The sequence below is a fragment of the Ochotona princeps genome, chromosome 13 (assembly GCF_030435755.1).
Source record: "Ochotona princeps isolate mOchPri1 chromosome 13, mOchPri1.hap1, whole genome shotgun sequence".
Classification (NCBI taxonomy): Eukaryota; Metazoa; Chordata; class Mammalia; order Lagomorpha; family Ochotonidae; genus Ochotona; species Ochotona princeps.
In genome coordinates, this window is record NC_080844.1 from 8016138 (window position 1) to 8039265 (window position 23128).

At 52.0% G+C, this 23128-nt stretch overlaps 1 protein-coding gene and 1 long non-coding RNA gene across 2 annotated transcripts; one reads left to right on the forward strand and one right to left on the reverse strand.

The window, feature by feature from the left end:
• Positions 1-4450: 4450 nt before the first annotated feature.
• Positions 4451-13037, reverse strand: NPY4R2 (neuropeptide Y receptor Y4-2). The gene is made up of 3 exons (XM_058671268.1): positions 12923-13037; positions 5069-7614; positions 4451-4746 (listed from the first exon to the last, which is right to left on the reverse strand). The coding sequence occupies exon 2, from the start codon at positions 7552-7554 to the stop codon at positions 6427-6429; it is 1128 nt and encodes a 375-aa protein (XP_058527251.1). The 5' UTR covers positions 7555-7614; positions 12923-13037; the 3' UTR covers positions 4451-4746; positions 5069-6426.
• A 7312-nt stretch (positions 13038-20349) lies between these two features.
• LOC131481658 (uncharacterized) lies at positions 20350-21032 on the forward strand. Its single transcript, XR_009246483.1, has 3 exons — positions 20350-20451; positions 20795-20864; positions 21021-21032. It is a non-coding gene; the product is annotated as an uncharacterized LOC131481658 (long non-coding RNA).
• The last annotated feature ends 2096 nt before the right edge of the window (positions 21033-23128 follow it).

A 23128-nucleotide genomic window follows, 5' to 3' on the forward strand; every position in this document is an offset into this window, starting at 1 on the left:
CATGAAGGTCAAAGTCTGTAGACAAGAATTGGAAGACAACCCGGAGGTCATCTGGTAGACTCTTTTCAAGCCTGAGGCCTTGAAATACAGCCACAGAGCATCCTGAGTCTCATTCTCATCAAAGATATTGATGTAATTATTCCACCTCCATAGTAAACCTCAGGCTCATCATCAGCCTCATCTTGGAATTTAGGATAGGCTATGCACATGAAAGGGCTGGCATTTGGGGCACTCAACACATGGAACTCTTACAAGAGTGGAAAGATTCAAGGGGAGCAACTAAATGTCACATGGCTAACTGGGAACTGAATCTCAACAAAACCAGAGTCCTGTTCTCCACAAACTAAAGGGTGAAAATCATCAAAGTCCTACGTATACTCACACTACAGGCATTTCTTTTGCAATGTTGGTGAACCTGCACTCTTCAAAGAAAGAATAACTCTCCCTTCATGGAGTTTACCTTCTACCGTGGGCATGAGACATGCCAGAACATGTGTGACATGTTGGAGGATGCTGAATGCTATACTTTGGATATGCTTCCAAACCCATGGTACTTGGATGTGGGACCTTGAGTTGGGATTGCTCTTACTCAGAAGAGTAAGAGACCCTCAAGCTTGCAAACTTGCTCCAACTCTCTATGAGATGCCTTCTCCCCTTTGCTAGCAAGGACCTCACCAAATACCAAGCAAGCTGGTGCTGTATCCTTGGACATTCCAGCCTCTAGTGTAAGACGAATAAAACTATAATCCTAAATTATGAGGCCTTGGGCATTCTGTTACAGAGAGAGATGCCAAGTCCTGTGTCATGAAGCAAGCAGAGGAAAGAAATGGAAAGTGAGGATGGTGGGATATTTACAGAGTGGCCAACGTAGCTATTTCTGATAAAGCAAGGGTTTGGAGGATGGAGAAAGGTGCTAGCAAGCAGATGTCCTAGTAGCAAGAGTGAGAAATACAAAGGGGTGGGGTCAGAGCAATCCTGGAGTGCTAGCACCTTTCTCCATGAGAGATCCCAAGCAAGTTCCTGGCTCCTGGCTTCAAATTGACTCAGCTCTGTCCACTGTGGCCATTTGTGGAGTGAACCAGTGGATGGAAGATGTTTCTTTGTCTCTACTTCTCTCTGTAAATCTGTCTTCCAAATAAAAGTAAATCTTTAAGAAAAGGTCAATTAGCACAATGCCTGGTGGGGCCTGAGGCAGGAGATAGAACACCCCATGGTCCAGGTACTTTGAATCCCAGCTCTCTCTGCTTAATGGCAGATCCTCCTCAACAGTGGCTGGGAGACAATGAAATGAGCACTTTTCAAGGATTGTGAATCATTCTGGCTTCTTTGGAAAACACATCAAAAGCCTGGAAAAACATCCGTCCCCTTAGTCCCTAATTCCCTTCCCCTCAAGGGATCTTGCTTAGGGGACACTTTCCAGCCACAAAGCTATTCTCTACACAGATATTCATTACAGAATTTATATACCAAGGGTCATGCATGCCACAAGACATGGAGTCTAAGGACACAGGATGTGTGCCACCAATAGCCTATCCATTCCCCAAGGTTGCTATCACTGACCACTTGATGTGATGGGCTCTAGTATGGTATGAATCTAAGGGCATCAATGTTTTGATTTATGATCACTGGGCATTTGCTCTGACAGTGCTAGCTTTATGTTGGGTGTGTGCACATCACATAAAGGGGAGCCAAGCCATGTGGCTGAGTGACTATGCTCCTTGGCACTGGCCAGCTGGCTGCCACGTTGACCCCTGAGTGACCAGCTGGCAACATATAGTGGGATGGTGGGCTCAGGGATGTCACCCCACAAGGCTAACATCCGGGAGCTGAGATAACTGACACACCTCCTGAGATGGCAGATCTGGGATGGGGGCCTTCTGATGGTCCTCTGAGTCATATACTGCTGTGACTCCACCCTCCTGGGAGGATGCTCCTGGAACAAACACTGTCCTTGGGGGCTCTATTGGAGTAGAGGGCCCTTCACTTCACTGTTGGAGACCTGACTCGGGCTGCACTCACAGCAATGTCACCCTGCGGGGACTGTCTCCCAAGCCATTTGGATCATTTCCTCCACAGATACAGGGTGCTCGGTTCATACCTGGAGTTTTGTGCTTGAATAAATTTTTAACCTATTTTTATCTACCCTTTTATATATTCCTTTTACTTATCTTTCCTTACTCTACTTTGGCATGCCCTTGAAATAAACTTATTAATAAGATGACTGTTTTTGTCTTGACTTGTCCTTTGATAAGGCTATAAAGAGCCCACCCTTCTTGGAGAAACTGGAATCTTCAAGGTTAAAGTTGTCACCAGGGGACCGAGTTGTGGCACAGAGAGCTAAGCAGCCATTGTGACATCAGTAGCCCTAACAGAGCACCAGTTCAACAATGAGCTTGGGAAAGCAGCAGATGATGGCTCAACACAAAAGCCACTGAGACCCGGGTGGAAGACCCAAATGTAGTTACAAATTTCTGGCTTCAGTCTGTCCCAGCACTGGCACTTGCGACCATTTGTTGAGTGAAGCAACAGATGGAAGATCCTTCTCTCTCTCTCTCTCTCTCTCTCTCTCTCTCTCTCTTTCTCTCTCTCTCTGGCCTTCCTCTCCTACCCTACAGTCCCCAGTCACTGTCTTTCAAATAAATAATTTTTTAGAGATCTTGAAGTGCTTTAAAGATCATTTATTTTAAAAAAAAAGGCTTAAGAAAAAAGATTTACTTATTAAAAAGACAGAGTTACAGACAGACAGCATCTTTCACCCCCTGGGTTAGTCCCCAGATGACCACAATAGCCAGAGCTGGGCCAGTTTGAGGCCAGGGACCTGACTTTCTTCTGTGCCTCCCACATGGGTGTCATGAATCAAGCACCTGCTTTCCCAGGTACAGAAGTGCAGCATCCAGAATTCAAGCTGGCATGTGGAATGCCAACATCGTGGGTTGGGGAGGGGGCTTTATTTACCCACTATGCCAACAGTTCCATAAATTTATTTATTTGGAACATCTTTTTTTTTTTTTTAATTGCCACTAGATAATCAGGGCACCCAGTCTACCCATAGCCTCACACAGCACCACTGTACACTGTGCCTGAAATGAAGCAAAATTTATGAGGTCAAACAAAAAAATGCAAGAGATTCATTAAATGTATATCATTTGCAATATAGATGCTGTATGATCTCAACCATAGTTACAGAAATAGACTTACATGTGGTGATTATACATATGAAACCTAAAGATAGGGGGTCATCCTTACGGCACAGGGGATTAAGCTAGCACCTGTGAGGCCAGGCACTGTCTATAATCCTGGCTGCTCTGCTTCTCATTCCACTCTCTACTAAACAGTAAAAGATGGGCCAAGCACTTGGGCTCCTGCCACCTGCATGGGAGAGCCACATGGAGTTCCTGGCTCCTGGCTTCTGTTTGGCATTGCCCTGACCGTTGCGGAGATGCTGATGGTTCACTCTTTCACTTGCCTTCTCATTTGATGTGTACATATGTTTCCTAACAGAGAATAGGATGACTTTTTGAATGGAAAACTTGAGTCAGCTTTGCTTCTTGCACAATGAAGGACCCAGACTAGGCAGGATTCAGCCGGCACTGCTGAGACCCAAAGGCGTCATGCAGCCTCCTTGGGCCGCCGAACAGTCTTTGTGGGCTGAGTCTCTGAACCCAGCTGTGGTGTTCCTCTGGCAGGCGTGCCATCCTGCTACAGGTAACAGAGCGTTCATTGGCTGGGCTCAGCGAAGCCCCTGTGGCAGCCAGAGGAGCCAGCTTTCACTAGAGTGACTTCTCTTACCCTCAAGTAGCTGTTGAAATGCTACTTGGCCTAGTAGTGTGGATACCTCTGGGGATGCCCGCATTCCATCTCAAAGTGCCGGGGTTCATGGTCCAGCTCTGCTTCTGATTCCAGCCGCCTGCTGCTGCACATTCTAGGGCGCAGGAAACGACAGCCTGAGCAGGTGAGTCCCTGCTGCCACTCTGCTCCTAGCTTCAGCCTGGCCCAGCTCCAGTTGTTACAGCAAACAGAGTTCTCCTCCCCACTCCCACCTCCCACTCTCTGTGCCTTCAAAAAAGAAAAATAAATAACAATTAAAAACTGAAAAAAAAATCTTTCTGGTAAGGTGGAAACATGTTGACAAGACAATTTTACATGAAACAGAGCAGGATACAAAAAGGCATGTTCACTGTGGACGGAACAATGCAAACAATGCATTTGGCAAATATTTATTGGAGGGCGGAAAAAAGCTTCCTAAGAAAGGCTCAAACACAGCCAGAGCAGAGAGATGCCAGAACCGGGTGCACCAATTCAGCAACAGCAAACTTGAACGATGTCTGCAGACCCAGGCTTGCTAAAGCTCTATTTGACATCTCAGGAGTGGGTGTTTTCAGGTAACTGCCTTTGACTCTGTGCTGTAATGCAGTTCCGCCCCCTCCCCCACCCTCCAGGAGCACAGTTTCTCAACTTGAACACATGTGCAATGAACCCAGGAGTTTGATACAATGCAGGTTCCGCTTGGTGGCCTGGGTGACAGCCAAGACCCTGTGGACCTAAACAGGCTCTGGGCAATGGCGAAGCTGCTGCTCCTCTGACCATACCTCATGTGGCACATTTCTAGGGTGCTGGGTAACTGAGCAACCGAATTGTCACAGCACAGCCAGCCATCCAAGAGAGTGGTGTCAACCTACACTGCAAGGTAAGGGGAACCCAGGAGACATTGCCCACGGTCCCAGTTCCTAACACCAAGCCCCTTCGCTGGATGTCCAGTCTGCCCTCCAGCTGGCCAACATCCTGGTCCCCTTGGCTACCCCTGACACTGCACATAAGAAGCCATTTCAGGCAGCTGCATAGGATCCAACAGGGCCTGAGGCACCCCCTTCCTTGGTGGGGAGCTTGGACATCCCATTGGGATGGCTCCCCAAGTCTAAGCCTTGCTGGCAGCGCCAAAGGGCAAGGGTGGCTCAGGAAGTCTGCCTAGGGGTCCAGGAGCAAAGTGAGTAAAGCACACGGTTATGCACAGAACCAGACAAACAGCCCCAGGAAGAGAGCTGACAGCTCAAGGTGCACCTGTCTTGACTTAGCAGCCATGCAGGTTCCTGTTTGGGGGTCAGACCTGTACTCCCCTGTTGCTGTATCCCCTGGGCCAGATCCCCTATGCAGAGCCAGTACTGGGCTCCGGCACTGCATACTCTTCCCTGGGGGACCCTGGTGGGTCCTGCTACTTTCCACTCCCCTGGGGCTGCAGTGAACTTGACATTGCCTCCCCTGCAAAGACAAACTTTCTGGCTCCACAGGGAAGTAACCTTGGGCCTGATTCTTGTTCAGCATGCAGGGTAGACACCCCTCAGGTAAGGCATTTACACTCACTACAGCCCTCTCTCCACATTCCCTCCCCCAGCCCTTGTCAGCTATGGCCTAGCAGCGAAGGCCTCTGGGATGCCCAGGGTCCTGGGGTAGCTCTGAAGGGGACTGTGGCATAGTTGCTGGGGCTAGTTGGCTCAGTGATTGGAGCATGGCTGAAGGATGCTGTTGTACCAGCCTGGGGAGAACCATGCCCAGCTGCTGTGCCCAGGCACAGTCAGCGAGGCAGGAAGCACAGGGGAGAGGCTGCAGGTGCAGCAGCCTGGGCCCCAAGCCCTTGCCCTGCTGGGCCATAGCACAGGCACCTGCTCTTGATGAACAAGGACTGCCATCTTGACGCGCAGCCCACCATGGAAACACCTTCCTGCAGTCCCTTCTCTGTGCCAGGGCCTGTCCTAAGCATGGAGAGCCCAAGCTCTAAGATGATATACAGATGCCACCCTCAGGGTGTCACAGTCTTCATGCAGAAGAGGGTTTATTTCCAGTGGTAAACTCAGTGATTGAGAAAACAGTAACACAAAAAGATGAAGGGGAACGTGAATTCTGGCATCGCTGCTGCAGTGTAACTCAAAGCCTGAGACCAGCAGGGGCTGTCTTCTTATCTGGCAGCACAAATGCCACTGCCTTGCAACTGCACTGCACACGCAATGACATCATCTCCCAGAGAGGTCAGGAAGTGAGCAAACCCTCAGCCCTGCTTCTGAGCACTCCTTCCCACATCCCCACAGTGGCCTCATGAGTTCTCTGGTAGGGTGACATCCCTGGGCTCGCAGGCCAGGTATCTGTTGCTGAGTTACCAAGACAAACTCAGCCCAGCATAAGCAGACATTTCCGGCTCTGGCATCTCATAGCTCGAGCTGCAGGCACACTGTGACCTGGCATCTGGACTCAGCTTTCTCCCAGTAACAGGCAGCTGGACCATATGAAAAGCAGACTTCACAGGAAGCTGGATACCCACCCAGGCTCTTATCAGCCTCTCTGGACCCTCAGAAAGCCAGACCTCTTGTGGTCCCACCTTCAGCTAGCAGCCTGCCCACTTAGCTCAAGCTAAGAAATGCCCAGCAAATGTCATGGCTAAATGGGGTTGGACCTGTCACTTAGCCTCAGAGACCCTTTGGAGACCTCCGTGTGCACTGTGGACAGAGGCAAGTGCTCAGACTCCTCCAGGGGAGCACTCTGCTGGCAGGTGAGCACCAGGGCCTTGACCTCCTTCTTGAAGTTGGTGTTGAGAAAGCCATAGATGAAAGGATTGACACAGGTGGAGGCCATGGCCAGCAGGTGACACACCAGGAAGATGAGGTTGCCATGGCATACGGGGATGGCCTCGTGGTACCAGTCCTCCAGGCTGTTGAACACATGCAAGGGCAGCCAGAGCACGGCAAAGGCGGCCACCATGGCCACGAGCACCCCATGGATCCGCTTCATCTGCCCGCCGCGCCAGCTGTAGGCACCCTTGCGGAAGGCATGCCTCTGCCTCCGCAAGCGCAGGTAGATGCGCACATAGCAGACCAGGACGAAGACGAGTGGGAGGCAGTACTGGAAAAGCAGCAAGAAAGAGGTATAGATGACTCGGTGCTGGTCCAGTGGCCAGGATTCGGTGCACACCAGCTTGTCAGCCAGAAACTCCAGTGCCTTGGAGTGGTTCTTCTTCAAGACATTCTCAAGGACGCTGTTGGCCAGGAAGGGCAGAGACAGCAAGGTGGCAATGACCCAGATGACCACAATCCCCATGTAGGCCTGGGGGACGCTGGGCTTCCAGCCTGTGGGGTGGATGATGAGCTGATGCCTCTCCAGGGCCACCAGGACGAGGGAGAGGATGGAGACGGTGACTGATGTACACTGGATAAAAGCCGACAGCTTGCAAAGGGCCTCACCAAAGACCCAGTAGTCCATGATGGTGTAGATGACGGTGAGTGGCTGGCAGAGGAGGCACATGAGGAAGTCAGAGAAGGCCAGGTTGGCAATGAGCAGGCTGGTCACGTTGGTCTTCTCCTTCTGCCGCAGCATCATGCAGATGAGGCACAGGTTCCCCAGGACCCCCAGGACAGTCTCAAGGCCATATGAGGTGATAATGAAGGCCGTCAGGTCCACAGAGTCCTTGCAATGGTCAGTGAAGTTGGTAGGGATGCCCCTGAGTTTGCTCTTGTTCATACTGTGTGTGGCACCTGGCAATGGCCAGGGCAGGACAGGGGAGGTGTTCATGACGAAGATGAGGTGTCTGAGGCTGTTCTGGAACTAAAGGAACCCACTTTGGGAGGATGCCTGCAAGGCAAACAGACAGCAAACAAGGCTCAGGCCTCCAGGCTGGAACCTGGGGAGGAGCAGGCCAGGGAGAGAGGCTAGGGTCTGACCCTGGGCTGGCACCTGGAGAAGCCAATGTAACTGACAGCATCCAAGCATCGCTAGCCTGTGAGAGGCACTCACTGCATGCTAGAGACTGGTGTTTTGCATGTGTTTGCTAATGTATTCTGGGATGTATAAAGCAACTTGACCGTAGTCAAGCAGCTATTGAGTAATGGGGTCCTCAAAGTCATCTGACGCCAGAACTGGTCCCACAGATTCCTCCGGCCTTCAAATTCCTGACTGCTTTGCAGACAACAATAATGTTCATCTAAAATGTTATTTCCCCCCACATACAAAAAAAAATCAGTAAACAAGCCAACAAAAGCTACCAGTGCGGCATGCAGAGTTCAGGGACAGAATGATCTGGGAGCACATCTTGTCCAGGTGGAGAGAGAAGTGAACAGTGCTGGGCAGGGGGACTGGCAGAGTCCTCCCATAGCATCTGCAACACAGCCCAAGCCCGGGGACTGGTCTCAGCCCCCACCTGCTCCAACAGCCTTGTCTCCTAGGTGATGTTGAGGCAAAGGTAAACACTCCCAGACAGGAAACACACTGGCTCATCAACTCCCAGCTTCCTCCTTCTCGTACACACACTCATCTGACTAAGGATGCCCACCAGGAAAGCCACACCACTAGATGGCTCTGGTAACCCAGGCCCTGGCACAGACCTCCCTTTCTCTGGGCCCTCTTTGGCACAAGAAAGTCTACTATTGGGTACAGCAGGCTAAGCCACTGCCTGGAGCACCAGCATCCTCCGTGGGCACAGATTCCAGTGCTGGCTGCCCCACTTCCAACTCTACTAATGTGTCCGGGGAAAGCAGTGAAGGATGGCTTCAGTGCTCGGAATCCTTTCCCCCACACAAGAGATCTGAATGAGTTCCTGGTTCCTGGCCTTAGCCTTAATCAACCATAGCTATTGAGGCCATTTGAGGAGTGAACCAGAGGATGGAAGATATATCTTGATAGCTTAATGACTGAACTTTCACCTTGCATCTGCCAGGATCCCACATGGGCACCGATTCATGTCTTGGCTGCTTCATTTCCCATCCAGATCACGCTTGTGACCTGGGAAAGTGGTAGAGGATAATCCAGAGCTTTGGGACCCTGCACCTATGTGTGAGATCCGGAAGAAGCTCCTGGCTCCTGACTCAGATTGACTCAGCTCCAGCCATTGTGGTCACTTGGGGATTGAACCAGCAGATGGAAGATCTTTCTTTCTGTATTTCATTCTCTGTGTATATCTGTCTATCCAATAATAAATAAACAAATCTGAAAAAAAATCTCTCTCAATGTAATTCTGCCTAAAATAAACAAATGAACCTTAGGGGGAAAAATTAAAAGGGGCCTCTCTATTGCAACACCAGTTCATTGTGACTGAATTCATAGGGTCCCTGTTTGTCATTAATCCTTCAAAGTTGGAGGGGGGGCATTGTGGAATAGCAAGTTGAGCTACCTCCTGTGGTACTGGTACCCGATGTGGACACTGGTTCAAGTTTCAGCTGCTCCATTTCTAACCCAGGCCCCTGCTAATACAGTGGAAGATGATCCAGGTGCTTGAGCTCCTGCGGCCATGTAAGACCTGGATGAACCTCCAGGCTTGTTCAGCTTGTTGCAGTCCTGGGTGTTGTGGTCATTTGGGGAGTGAACCAGCAGATGGAAGGCCTCTCTCCCTGTCCCTCATCTCCCTCTCCTTCAAATAAATAGGCTTTAAGAGTGGCAGCTCTCAAAGCTTGACTTTATCAGAGTCTTTGTGGGAACATGTCAAAAGTGCAGCTCCCCTGGCCCCTCAGGAACACATGCAGTTAAGTGACTCAAAGATGGAGCTCAGGAGTCTTCATTCGAACAAGCAGCATGTGTGATTCTGATGCAGTTGGCCCTTGGACCCCCAGTGAGAAATACTGTTCATGGGTGAACATCCTGGTTTCAGATCTTCTGTAAGTTCCCAGCCACACCTAGGCCCAGTGCTGACCATGAGCATCTTTATGACGTGCCATGCAAAAGGCAACTTCAGAGTTATGAGCCAGAGATCCATAAACTCTGTCAGCTCTTCCTCAATGTCTCACTGTGCATTTGATCTAACTTGTGAAAATGAGGCTCTTATAGGATCAAAGCATGCACCTGCCTCGTAGCTCACATCACAGACTCCTGGCAGAAATTGTGACAGCGCACTAGGCATAGCACAGCAAGGTGTACCACGGTCAAACACAAGGTCTAAGATTGAAGGCGAAAACTAGTTGTCGCTGCCTAAACCTGCAGCAGGTGCACTGGCCTCAGACACAGCAAACAGGACAAGAAGCCAAGGCTCTGGCTGACCGTCAACCAGGGCTTGATCTGCCGTGGGAACAACACTGCCAATTCCAAGTGCAGCACCATCAGTGTGCAGTGACCGGGCAGGGAGACTCCAGGAAACATTCACTTCATGCGTTCAGCAAACACGCACCAGTGCCAAGCTAGATACAAGAACTGCAAAGCTGATGGAGACACTGAGCACCAAGAAGGCAGATGGACCTCGAGGCTCCAAGCCATGGCCATGGCATAACTGTGAGCAGGAACATCAGAGAAGGAATAGGAAGCAGGCAGATGAGAGGAAGTGGGTGGGGCCCAAAGGCTGAAGAGCAGTCAGTCATGCAAATGCAGAAGAGGGGACTCAGTGTACATGCAAAGGCAACTCAGGCGGGAAAGAGCAGGGCCTCATGAGAGTAGCAAGCAGTCCTAATAACTGCAACCACGGTGTCTGAAGGAACCAGCAGAAGTGAGGCGGTGGGGGAAGGAGGGGGCATCATAGATCAGCAGGGCTAAGTCCCTGCCTGCCCACTTCAGTGCTGCCTGGTGTCCCAGTTGTTCCACTTCCAATCCAGCTACCTGTGAATACACCGGGAAAAGCAGCAGAGGATGGCCGAGCAGGGGCCCTTTGTGTACGGGGACTAAGCATTTCCAGAAGCAAACTGCAGAGGCTGGAGGCAGCCGCCCACATTCTTGAGGCACAGATCATCAGGAAGGCTGGTTCCTGTTCTGAAATGTGCTAGAACTGAGAACCCTTCAGACAGAAGGCTCCCAGGGAAGGAGACAGGCTCGGGTGCCACCAGACCTATGGGTGGCCCGTCACGGCCCTGCCCACAGAAAATAGAGTGCTGAGTGAGGGACAGCTGGAGGGGGCTGGTGGCCGCAGGGAGGCATGCCACCTGGCAGCGGCTACAGGCCTGGACCCTGGGTCATCTGAGGGCCACAGGTAATCAGGAACGAGTTTCCTGTCATCCAGAGAGCAAAACCGTACGTGGACTTGGTCTGACTTCAAATCTCTTACTTTTCCACCTATCTGCAAAGTCACATCTGAGCTTCAAGGAAAGGAAGATGAGGAGCACTGCTTCCATCTGCTCTGGGTCCGCTTACCACCCATGTCAGGGATGGCTGGACCTGTGTGATGTGTGATGTGTGGTGGGGGATGAGGCCTGACCTGTGTGATGTGTGGTGGGGGGATGAGGCCTGACCTGTGTCATGTGTGATGTGTGGTGGGGGATGGAGCCTGACCTGTGTGATGTGTGGTGTGTGGTGGGGGAATGGGGCCTGACCTGTGTGATGTGTGATGTGTGGTGGGGGATGGGGTCTGACCTGTGTGATGTGTGGTGTGTGGTGGGGGATGAGGCCTGACCTGTGTCATGCGTGATGTGTGGTGGGGGATGAGGCCTGGTCTGTATGATGTGTGGTGGGGGATGGGGCCTGACCTGTGTCATGTGTGATGTGTGGTGGGGGAATGGGGCCTGACCTGTGTGATGTGTGATGTGTGGTGGGGGAAATGGGGCCTGACCTGTGTGATGTGTGATGTGTGGTGGGGGATGGGGTCTGACCTGTGTGATGTGTGGTGGGGGATGGGGCTTGACTGTGTCATCTGTGGTGTGTGATGGGGGATGGGATCTGACCTGAAATGACTGGGGCTTTTTCCTCAGTGGATGGCCCAGGCCCAGGCCCCACCACCCACTCCCATCCAAGTACTGACCTCAGAAGGACACAGTTCTCCTATTCTAGCCCTCCATGTCCTCCTGGGAAGAAGGGAAAGGGCTGCTCTCCCATCAATCCCCACTCAGAGCCTAGGACAGGCCCTGACTCAGCCAGCCAGCAGCTAGAGGCTGCATAGGACAGCCTCACACTGGCCCCACCCACACTGGCCCATCTGAGACCCCAGAATGCTGAGAGATGCCGAGGCAGCAGGGAAGGCAGTGGGGAAGGCAGTGGCCACAGCACACAGCGAGCCCTCTGTTCTGACTCTGGCTGGGGAGCCCATACACAATGTGCCCAATCAGACTGAGGATGCACTGCATCATATGAGGGAGAGTTCTGAGAGCAGAGAGAGAGCAGAGAAGGGGGCGTTTGGAAGGGCAGACAGGAGAGGCAGGGCAGAGAGCCAGTGGCCTTGGCAGGTGCAGGCAAGGGATGGAGCAGCTGGAAATGGACAACCCAGGTTCACTGGCCCAGGCTACTCTTGGAGCTGAGGGCCACATTGAACTCCTGGCAGGACTGGGCTAAGACTGAGCTGAATGAGAAGGTGGCCCTGATGCCCTGGAGCTCCTGCGGGGTGGGTGGGGTGGCAGCCAGATCAAAGCCCATTGCCCATAACTCCTATTTGGTGGTTCAGAAACTCCATTCTGCGTCATTCCAAAGAGAGCCCCTTGGTGTTCAGCCTCACACCCTTGCCAAACTCAATGCCTCCATGAGATGCAGCTGCCTTCCCCTCAGCCGCAGGGACCCTCAGAGACCTCACCTGAACAGAAGACAGAGTCCAGCATCTGCGATGAAGAGAGATGCAGCGTGAAGGGCTGGCGGGCACAGGTATCTGCCTTTGGAGGTTGATACCAGTCCTGTCTGCCTGCCTCCTCCTTGCTGCCTCCTGTTAGGACCCTCAGCTCTCACATCAACCCCCTGGATCAGCTCCAGTAAGGACAACTGTGCTGGGGGTGGCACCCTGAACCAGGGGACCTTCAGCACACATCTGGGGATCACAGGCATGGGAGGAGACAGCAGATCAGCACACAAGCTCAGTTTGAAGAGATTCCAGAGATGGTAACCACCCCTGTCTCCCAAAGAGCCCCCCTGTAGTCAGGGGAAACCAAGGAGCCTGGAAGAATGAGCAGCTCCCAGGAAGGAAAGGATGGCCAATGGGGCTTGCATCTGTCCAAGGATGCCACTCTGTCCCATTGCCCACAGCACCCACACTTGGCCCTGCTTCTCTTACCTTCTCCAGTGACAGCCGCGCGCTCTGGCTCTGGGTCTCTTCAGTGCGCTCCACCGCGGGCACAGAACACTCCCCAGCCGCCTGTGTTCCTCAAGCCTGGGCTCCAGGAAGCTCCGCTGGAAGCAGGCGGTGCTCGGTGCGCTAGGTGCACTCGGGTTTCAGGAGGGTTCACAGCCCAGCCACTCCGGGGCAGACGCCGCCCCTCCACTACCTACCATCCCCACCTCCTGCGTTCCACAGTGGCCACAGGCTGGGCAGCGCTCACAGCACCAGCTCTGGTTGGTGTGGGCGCAGCACAGTTTGCATGCAGGGGGCAGAGTGGAGGCTCTCTGCTCTGCCGCTTGGAGCCCCGGAGTGGCATTCCTCGCAGACGAGCTGGATCTCTCCACCCCCTCGCCAGCCCAGCCCAGCCCTGTTAAGCTCAGGTTCTCCCTCTTTTTCTCTCCCCACCCAGTCTCTGAGCCTCAGTCACCTCATCCACGAGATGGGTGTAGGCTGGTCTTCTCTTCATAAGCTCGCTCACCAATGTTAACTACTGATCCGCAAGCCTGGCTCCCCTTGCTGTCTGTGCAAGGGGATTTGGATAAAACAGGACTGCTGTCCTTGTGTCCTAGACAAGGGACAAGGGACAAGGATGTAAGTTCTCCAGAGTGAGATGCTGCTGAAATTGGTGATCCAGGAAGAAGAAACAGCAAAGCCCACCCCCTCTATTCCCCTGCAGGCTGGGGCCACAGCATGCCAGCCAGGGGCCAGGAAAAGAAGCTGGGCTAGCAGAGGTCCAGGGGCAATGGGGTGGGGTGGGAATGGGGGAAGGACTGCAGGTCCTGGCCTAAGTTTGGGATCCTGAGGGTTAAAGGAGAGTTTTGGTCACATCATCATTGGGGTCCAAGGGACATAGGACTCTGTGTCCCTCCCAAGACCTGTTGCTTTGATACATGAGCTTGTGATTTTCTCTAGCAGGGGTCACATGGGGAAGGTGCAAGTAGCCTTAGGCACGGGACTCCTGCCCAGCCCACTTTCACATTGCTTAATCAGCCACACGGGGTCAGTGGCACACTTGACCTGCCGTGGCTTAACTCCTGCCATTTGGGGAGTGAATGAGCAGGTGGGAGATCTCTCTCCCACTCCACTTTTCTTTCCTTGTACTTCTGCCTTTCAAATACATACAAATAAATCTTTAAAAATTCATGCACATTAGTTCCAAGCTAATGAGTGGTCTTTTTTATTTGTTTGTTTGTTTGTGACTGGTCTTACTGGCCAACCAAGTGGGACCCGGTAATGTAGTTCTGGCTTCAAGTCATCCAGCCAAGACACAGTCAGCACTGGGGGCCTACCAGCCCATCTGCTTGCACTTGTTGCTGCTTCCTTCTGGATAACTTGCCTGGGAAGCTTGTTTCCCCCCTCTACCTTCATACCTGGCCTCCATGCCCCCCGCTTGCAGTCATGACGCAATGTCCCCCTCAGTCGCAGTCGCAGGTGGCAGAGTCTGGCTGCAACTTCACCCAATGTCCCTTGTGTGCCCCTTTCCCCCGTCTCTAGGGCATGATTCTGGTCCCTGTTCCTTAGAGTCCAGCCTAGTCCTGAACTTTGGGGCAGAGCCTGGGGAAGGAAAACAGGGCAGTATTGTAATGGCAGCTTCCCAAAGCCAGAAATTAAAACTTCCTATTCAGAAACTGCTTAATCCAGCAGGGAGTTCTGTGGACACCTGTCCCCTGTGCAGGTGGGCGTGGCAGCTGTGTGAGCTGAGATGCCCATGGCCTCTGAGGCCTTACTGGTGAGCCCTTGGAGGGAGCTGTGGCTTAGGGAACATTCAAGGAGCTGAGAGGACAGTGAAAAGCTCCCACCCATGCAGAGCACCTGTTCTTACCTGCCTACCTGGTGATGCGGGCTTGCCCCATTTTATAAGTGAGAAAACTGAGTCCTAGAGAAATACAGTGCCTTGTTTCAAATAGGAAGGTGTGGGGCTGACCTGGGTGGTACTGCCTTTGAGAAAGATGCGGTGACCGCTTCCAATAGCAGACAAACCCAGAGCCGGGCTGCCAAACTCTGCCTCTGCAAAGGAAGGAACCAGTGCCCTCTGGTGGCACAGATCTCTGCACCCAAGAAAGCAAAGACAGAAAACTAGTAGCTGGGGGTCTCCCCACTGCCAGCAACCAGGGTCAGCAGCCCAGTGTGTGGGGGCTGTGCCAGCATGTCAGCCTGCATCCAAGGTCTCTGGGAAAGAATACTGGTGGGATTTCCTCTCCACTGTAGGAGTACGGCCTTGTATGACTGGAGGTGGACACTGCGCGTTGCCCATGACTCACCTTGGAGTACTAAGAAAGCACTCGCTTCTCAAGTGTTTGCCACCCCTGATGGCTGTGACACTGGAGAACTTTCAGGATCCCTGACTTCTCAGTGCACAGAAAGGGCAGTATGATCCTTGGTCCTGTGAGAAGGCTGACTGTCAGGGAGATAGGGAGTGAGGGATCCCACCCCACCCCCTTGTTGGAAGCTTGCTGGACTTTGAAATTAAGCCCATCCCTATTGCTTTGCCCTTCTGAGAGCTGTCACAAGCTGAGCATGGACTCCACCTTGCTAGCCTCCGGTTCTGAGCTGAACTAAAATCCACTACAAGAACCACTGGGAGGAGACATGATGTCAGATGCACACAGCTCTTGGCTGTCAGCATAGTTGCTGGCAGGAAGCCCATCTTCAGAGCCCTACCTGCTGTACTCACGTCTAGGTCTTAAGAGCTTGTCTCCTAACCTGAGCTTCTGCCCCCAAACCAACAAACAATTCCAATCACTTGCAGTTTGAAACCTCTCCATGCCCACAATATGACCCCTGTCTCTTACTCCGGTGAATTCAGTGCAATCCTCAGAGCTCTTGAAAAGCTCATTCATTCTTAGAGACTCAGTCCATACAACCAGGCTTCTGAGAAACAACCCTTATCCCCTCTTCCACCTGCTGATTGTAAAGAAAGGGAAGCTGCCAGACAAGACCCAGGAAGTCCCTGGGAAGTTGACTTGTCTGTCACCTAGAAGGTTGATAGGAAAGTCCCTTCCACTGTCAAGGACTTTCTTACATTTCTAGTACCCTGCAAAAGATGTAGGAATGGATAGCCCTGTCACACTTGTCCTGGACTTAACCCATGCAGGAAGCTGTGTGTCTTGTAGAATGAGCCTGGGCAACCAAATATTCAATGAGATTGTGACTTTGATTGCACCTGCTACTCCAGAAGTGACACAGACCACCTTGCCCACACTGGCATTTATGGGGCAGCTGTCCATCTGGCTTGCATTTTCTCCCACATATTGATCAGGAAACATGCTCTGAAGTTTTCTGTCACCTGGTGAGGACAGCAACACATACCCAGCATCCTCCCTCGGGCTGTGTCCACTCTCCAGCTCTCTAGCATGGTGTAGCCTACTGACACATTGACCCTCTGAATATCCCACAGGTAACCTGCTGGCCCAAGGCACTGGGAGCAGGTGCTGGCTGGACAGTCAGAGGTTTTCATAAGAAACAGGCAGGAAAGATCTGCCACCCTCAAATCTGGCTACCATCTCGTGGGTAAAATTTCCAGCAGTCCAGGATTAGGGCCATAATCATGAATATGCAGGCCCAGGCATCCTGATACAGAAGACTGCCATTCTGAAATATCAAAGCCTTACAAATGTAAACCTGGGGAAAAAATCATAAAATATCCTTTTAGAATATTTATTTACATTTTTATTTGGCTTAATTGAAAAACATAAAAGCACTATAGAATAATTAATAGGTCATGTACCAACCAAAGCTAGCATTAATAATATCTGTTTTTGTAAGAATTAACACCAGGGTATACTAATGACCACCACACAGGTATACCAATTGTAAGCAAATTACTTTAATTAAAAAATCAATGAAAAAATGCAAAGCTTAAATGCATATTACTATGGTTGGTAAATGCGTGCACACAGCTTTAAAAAATTTTTTTTCTTTATCTAAAAGAGCAAGATTGAGGACAAGAGAGAGAGACCAGGGCCAGGCGTGGTGGCCTAGCAGCCAAAGTCCTCACCTTGAATGTGCCAGGATCCCATATGGGTACTGCTTCTAATCCTGGCTTCTCTGCTTCCCATCCAGCTCCCTGCCTGTGACCTGGGAAAGCAGTTGAGAATGGCCCAAACCCTTGGGACCCTGCACCCATGTGGGAGACCTGGAGGAAATTCCTGGTTCATGGCTTTGGATCAGTGCAGCACCAGCCATTGTGGTCACTTTGGTAGTGAATCATCAGATGGAAGATCTTCCTCTCTGTCTCTCCACCTCTCTGTATATCTGACTTTACAATCAAAATAAATGAATCTTAAAAAAAAAACATATAAAAAGAGAGTGAGACCTTGTATGTGCTGGTTTGCCCAAAAGGCAGCGATTGCCAGGGAAGGACGAGGCTGAAGCCAGGAGCAAGAAACCCCATGTAGGTTTCCCATATGAGTGGCAGGGGCCAACGCTAAGGATTTCCGTCTTTTTGGATTGGAATTGGAGAGTGGAAATTTTACACTTTAAGGTTCTTGATCTGCCCAGGTTTCTGTGGTAGAAATTGTGTCATTCATGACTGATTGGCAGCAGTCAGAAAATCCTCCATGAACATGAAGGACACACTGCTGTACCCCCTTACCCGGGAATAAGAAGCACAATGACAGGTGGTCCGCTCTTATTGAGGAAAAGACAGCTCCAATCCGGGGCTCTGACTGCAACTTGCTGAATAAGCCACAGGTGGGTTCAGTGCAGAAGGCGGCTCTATAGCACAGGCTGCTGACAATGCAAAGACACATGGGTCCATGATGTATAACTCGGCACATCCAAGGATGCTCAAGGAACCCTTGGCAGATAGAAATGCTGAATGAAGCCCCTGTTGGACCCTCACAGGAAAGTCACAGCACAGACTCCTCAGGGACTCTGGCAAGGCTACAGCCTGTTCTGGAAATACCAACTCTCTGAGAAACAGCTTCTGCCTTGTGACCCAGCCAAACCAAGTGACCATGCATGAGCAGCTGAGCTGCTTGCCATAAAGTCTGCATCATTCAACACTGAGAGCAAAGTGTGTGGCACTCCATCCCCCATGGCAGTGAGGCCGCTGAGTTCAGATCTGACTCAGGCCCTACAGCTCTCATCCCTCTTCATCCTTGGCTGCCTCCACTTGAACAGGTAGCTGCAAACTCCAGAGACACCTGCAGAGACCCATCTGAGGACCCCCACATACAGAGCTGCTAATCCTCTCCACCAGCTCAGCTTGACTTGGGGGACATGCGGTGTGGGGTCCTTTCATCTTAGTCATGTGGAGCCACATTGCACAATCCTTGCTTCTTTACCCGTATGCACTTTTTTATGCTTATTCCCAGAAATGTCCTTCTTAAAATCCATCAGTTACTGTCTTTCCCCATGTCCTATCTCCGAAGGTGTTTGCAACCAATCATTCCCTAAACACAGCCATCTCCAACCTGTGAGCACTTCACACCCGCTGACCTCATTCCCGCGTGTTCAGGCCAACAATGTATGATTCGCATGATCACTTTAGAACACTTCTGAAACTCTTCAAAAGTCACTGGGCTTTTGTGTCATCAGCCTGTGTCATCATACTCTTCCCTGAATAAACCTCTTTCTAAAAAATGTTCAATAGATTGTATTTCCATTAGCAGAGGAGTGGCAACAAGTGGAGGGAGAGGTTTTGTTCACAAGTGACTCTCAGTGTAAAAAACTATGCTGTTTATCATCATTTACAAGTTTACCGTAAGTTTCAGATTGTCTAATGATATATTTTGATGTTTTAATTTCATGCATCCTTTATTTGAGTCTCAGAAAGCCAGTGCGTGGAGTGAGAGAGTCAAAAGCTGAAATCTAGGGGCCAGTGCTATAGTGCAGTGGATTACTCTCCACCTGCAGCATTGGCAACCCATGTGGGAATCAGCTCAAGCTGCTGCTGTTCCACTTCTGAGCTGGTTCCCTGCCAATGTACCTAGGAAAGCAGCAGAAAAATGGCTCAAGTGCTAGGGTCACTGCACCCATGTGGAAGACCCGGAAGAAGCTCCTGGCTCCTGCCTCCTGGCTTTGGCCTGGCTCATCAATGACCTTTGCAGCTATGTGAGGAGTGAATCCATCAGATGAAAACCATCTCTTTGCCTCTAACTCATCCATTTAAATAGATAAATAAGTCTTGGAAAAGAAAAACACATCAGAAATTTCTGAAACAGAAGTGAGGTCTAGGAGAATGCTAACAGGAGTCACGTAGGCCCTAGAATACTGGCCACATGGTTGCTTCCTTCTCTTAAATTTCAACACACTGAAAATAATTAGACCATGATTTTATAAAGAGATAATAAATTGCATTTCATCTCTGGTGCAGAAGGGCAAGACGCTCAGTAGCCACAATGGCAACCTCTATTCCATCATCTATGCAGTGGAGCCAAGATTAGATCAGGATCACACCATGCTGGTCAGGTGCAAAGGGAGAAGGAATCAATCCCATAGAGGAAGGAGATGTGAGAGAGACCCCAGGAGTCAGGGTCAGGAGGCAAGGTGACTCTGCGGCACTTGCTAGTTCCCAAACCTCAGCTATCAGTGGTGATCACTGTGGTGGCTCAGGTGCTGGCAGGGCTGAACTGCTGCTGACAGTGACCGCTGCATCCCCTGGTGCTGGCCATCCTGGAGATGAGCACTCCAGGAGCTGTGGGCTGTTGCCTCTCCTGCCCACATGTGCTGGGCCTGTCCTTGTGGTCAGCAGCTGCCCAGTGTCACCAGCCTGTGGATCAGGGACTGGTGCTGGGGAGTCCCAGTGACTGATCCTAAGCCCGTACTCAGTGTCCAGGTCAGGGTTCTGGCTTCTGCTGTTCATGGCCAGGCCAGCATGAAGTCCAGGCAGGCTGGACTCAGCTGGCCACTCCTCTCTCCTCCGTCCGTGTGTGCAACATCTAAAGCCCCAAGAACGAGGGGCAGGAAAAGAGCAGGTGGAGATAGATGGGGGTGGTGTGCTGGGATGGGGCCTGTGGTACGATGTGAGGTGGCACAAGGGAGTCCCCAGGTCTGGTCATTGCAGCAACAAGCACAGAGTTGGGGGACCTCAGTTGGAGCAGATGCGTGTGTGGGCTCCCTATGCTACATGTACACAATGGATGCTCTGCAATTACATCACAGATGAAGAAGTGAAGGATATGCAGGAGGGCCTGTATAATGGGACATGGAACCTTTGCAGCAGGTGACAGAGGGCACTGCCACCCTTGAGTTCATGGCACCCCAGTTCTGCCGTCTTCACCAGGGCCCCGTAGAGGCCACAGGGCCAATCTCTGGAGGTATTTCATGAAGGCGTGGCTTGCACCCTGACCCTCCTGCCACATGAGATACCACTTTTGTGAGTGGCTGGCAGCATTCTATGATGTCACAGTCACTGAGAGGCACACCCTCTGGGTAGTTGACAAGTGGCCAGTAGCCTGCTGACTACTGACCTGTACAGGTATTGGTGGTGAATGTAGGAGACGGATATAGTGTGAGAACATAATGAGTTCTCGACGAAGGTGAGTGGAACTTGCTCTCTAGCTCTTATCACAGGTGGGGGCAGCCAGTTCTGCTCTGAGAATCCCAGAAATGTGGAGGGATGGGAATGGTGTTTCCTGGAGTGTATTGGCTGCCCAAGGGGGCGAGGAGGAGGAACCTTTTCTGGAGGTAAGACCAGGACTACCTGACCTTCTTTCCATCCCCATGCCCTGGGCAAGATCCCTCCTGTGGTCTGGCCACTGTATGCCTGTCAGCCTGGGTGTGGGGCTGTCCCTCTCTGACGAGGGACAGAGCTCAGGATAGCAGTTCTCCTGTGGGTCCTCCAGTCCTCAGTCATGTTTGTATGTGTGTCTTGTCTTGCAGATGCAATATGGATGCTGCGAGGTCCCCATGGGCCAGGGAGCGTGCGTCGATAATTATGAAATATGAAAGGGTACTGACCAGGGTGCAGGGAGAAGAAGTGGGGCCCTAACTCCATTGGGTGTGCCTGTGACCCTGAGACCCAAGGGGACACAGAAGGGAGAGGGGTGTGCAACTCTCCTTGACTCTGACACCCCTGGCTCCTGACTTGTGTCCCCTTCGGCTGCAGGGTCCTCAAAAACTGCATCACAGCATGCTCCTGGTACACGAGGATGAAGAACATGGTGGTCTTAAACCAGATAAATTTGGTTTTCTGTGGTGAGCTGTTTGCACCCCAGTTCATCTCTGGGCAGGGTTGGGTTTCAAGAACTCCTGCAGCTGTTTTCATGTAGCAGGTTAAAACAAGTCCTACAATACCAACATCCCAGATGGGCACAGGTTCATGTCCCAGCTATTGCAATTCTGATCCAGCTCCCTGCTGATGGCAGTGGAAGATGACCAATTGCTTGGAACCCTACACTCATTTGGGAGATGCGGATTAAGTTCCTGGCCCCTGACCTGGTCCTGGTTCACCATGGATGGAAGTCAGTCTGTCAGTCTCTCTCTCACTCTCTATCTCCCTTTCTTCTTTTTCATGTATCCCATGGGAGCATGTGCCTGATGACAGCACTGGGCCCCAGGGACAGTGAGCATCCCTGCCTGACCCAGGGATGCCTGTGCTCCTGGTCACCAAGACCTGCTAGGCATCTGCCATCAGGGTAGCCACCTCCCCTGTTCCTTCTCAGCCCTGGGCTGAAGCTCAGGCAGGAGGAGGGTGACACTGGTCCTTTCCTGGCCTTGCCTGGGAGAGGAACAGTGCTTGGTTTGGGACCCATTTAATAATTCTTTCTTTTCCCTTTCAGTGAGAAACTTCCCAACAATGACACCGTTGGGAAGAAGGTGGGACGTTGACCTTGGCTTTGAGCTGGTTGGGCGGCAGTCCTGGCAGGCGTGTGGGTCCTGTGTGTTCCATTGGCATGGATGAGATGTGACTGGGGATTCAGGGGTTTCAGAGTTGTGCATGGGCTGTGTTGTAATCAGAGGCAAGTCCCCCGGGGCTCCCCTGGCCACAAGGCCTGTGTCCATGGCTTCTGTCTTTTCTGGCTCCTTGTGTTGGGTGCCCACAGGGCTCCTGTGATGTACCCAAGGGGGCCACACTTGGAGGCCAGCCCCTGGTTCACCCCTTCCTGTCTCCTTTTCCAGTATAAATTCCAGGCATCCCGCAGAGTGCAGAAATGGATTAAAATGGCTAAAAACTATGACAAATATTGCAGCACCAAAAAGGTATTGGGGAGAGGAGGGCCGCTGGGGAACCTGGGACAGAGCTGGGCTGAGTAGCACCCATGGCTGTCAGGCACTGCCTGTCATCACAGGCCCAGGGCCATTGTCCTGCCTGAAAGGGAACATGGGTCCCATGCACCTCTCTCTCTCTCTCTCTCTCTCTCTCTCTCTCTCTCTCTCTCACACACACACACACACACACACACACACACGCATCACTGACCTGGGAGAAAATCCAGTGTCACCACTGGGCTGGATCCTGTTGCCCCACAGGCAGCAGATAGCATAAAGCAGGGCCTGTGGGCCCGAGTCATTGTGAGCCATGATCCAGGAAGGGCTAGGCAGATCCACAGAGCTCCCAGCCTCCCCTGCATGCCCCCTCACCCTGCATACTCCCCAAGGTGGGCCTGGGAAGGGGTCTCACCACAGCCCCTTTTTTCCTGCAGTTTCATAGGAGAGTTTCCAAGGGTATCCCTGCCGAGGTGCGTGGGGAGGCTTGGTCTATGATCCTGGATATACAAAAGAGGAAGACCCAGAACCCAGGGCGATATGAGGTATGGCAGGGCCCTGAGCCTGAGGTGGCCCACCTTCTCAGGCCTGGCCAGGAGCCAGCGGCTCTGATGTGGTGGACATTGAAGCCCAGGCTGAGTGGCCCTTCAGGTGGGCCTAGGGTTCCCTTCCCCTGGCCTTCCTCTCTGGATCCTGCTTCAGTCTTCCTGCTCATCTCCATAGACTCTGCTGGGCCTGGCCACCTGCACATCTGCTGGAGGCACAGCCCTCCTCCTTGTTGGGCCCCCACCCCCAGCTGCTTGGCCACAGGAAGGCCCAGAGCAGGTGCAGGGTCCCGGTGAAGAGACTGCTTGGAGTGAGAGCACGGTCACGTGTGCTAGGGGCCCTCAGCTGGTTCTGTCTGCACCCACAGGGGAGTGAGCTTCCTCAGGGAACTCGCTCCTTGAGCCAGAAGAGCTGCTGTGGACGTGGGGTGCTTGAGGGGTGATGGGCCTGTGCCTGGCACTG

Bases quoted from the DNA above. Each gene is read 5' to 3' on its own strand.
- NPY4R2 (XM_058671268.1), bottom strand. From the start codon at position 7,554: ATGAACACCTCCCCTGTCCTGCCCTGGCCATTGCCAGGTGCCACACAC.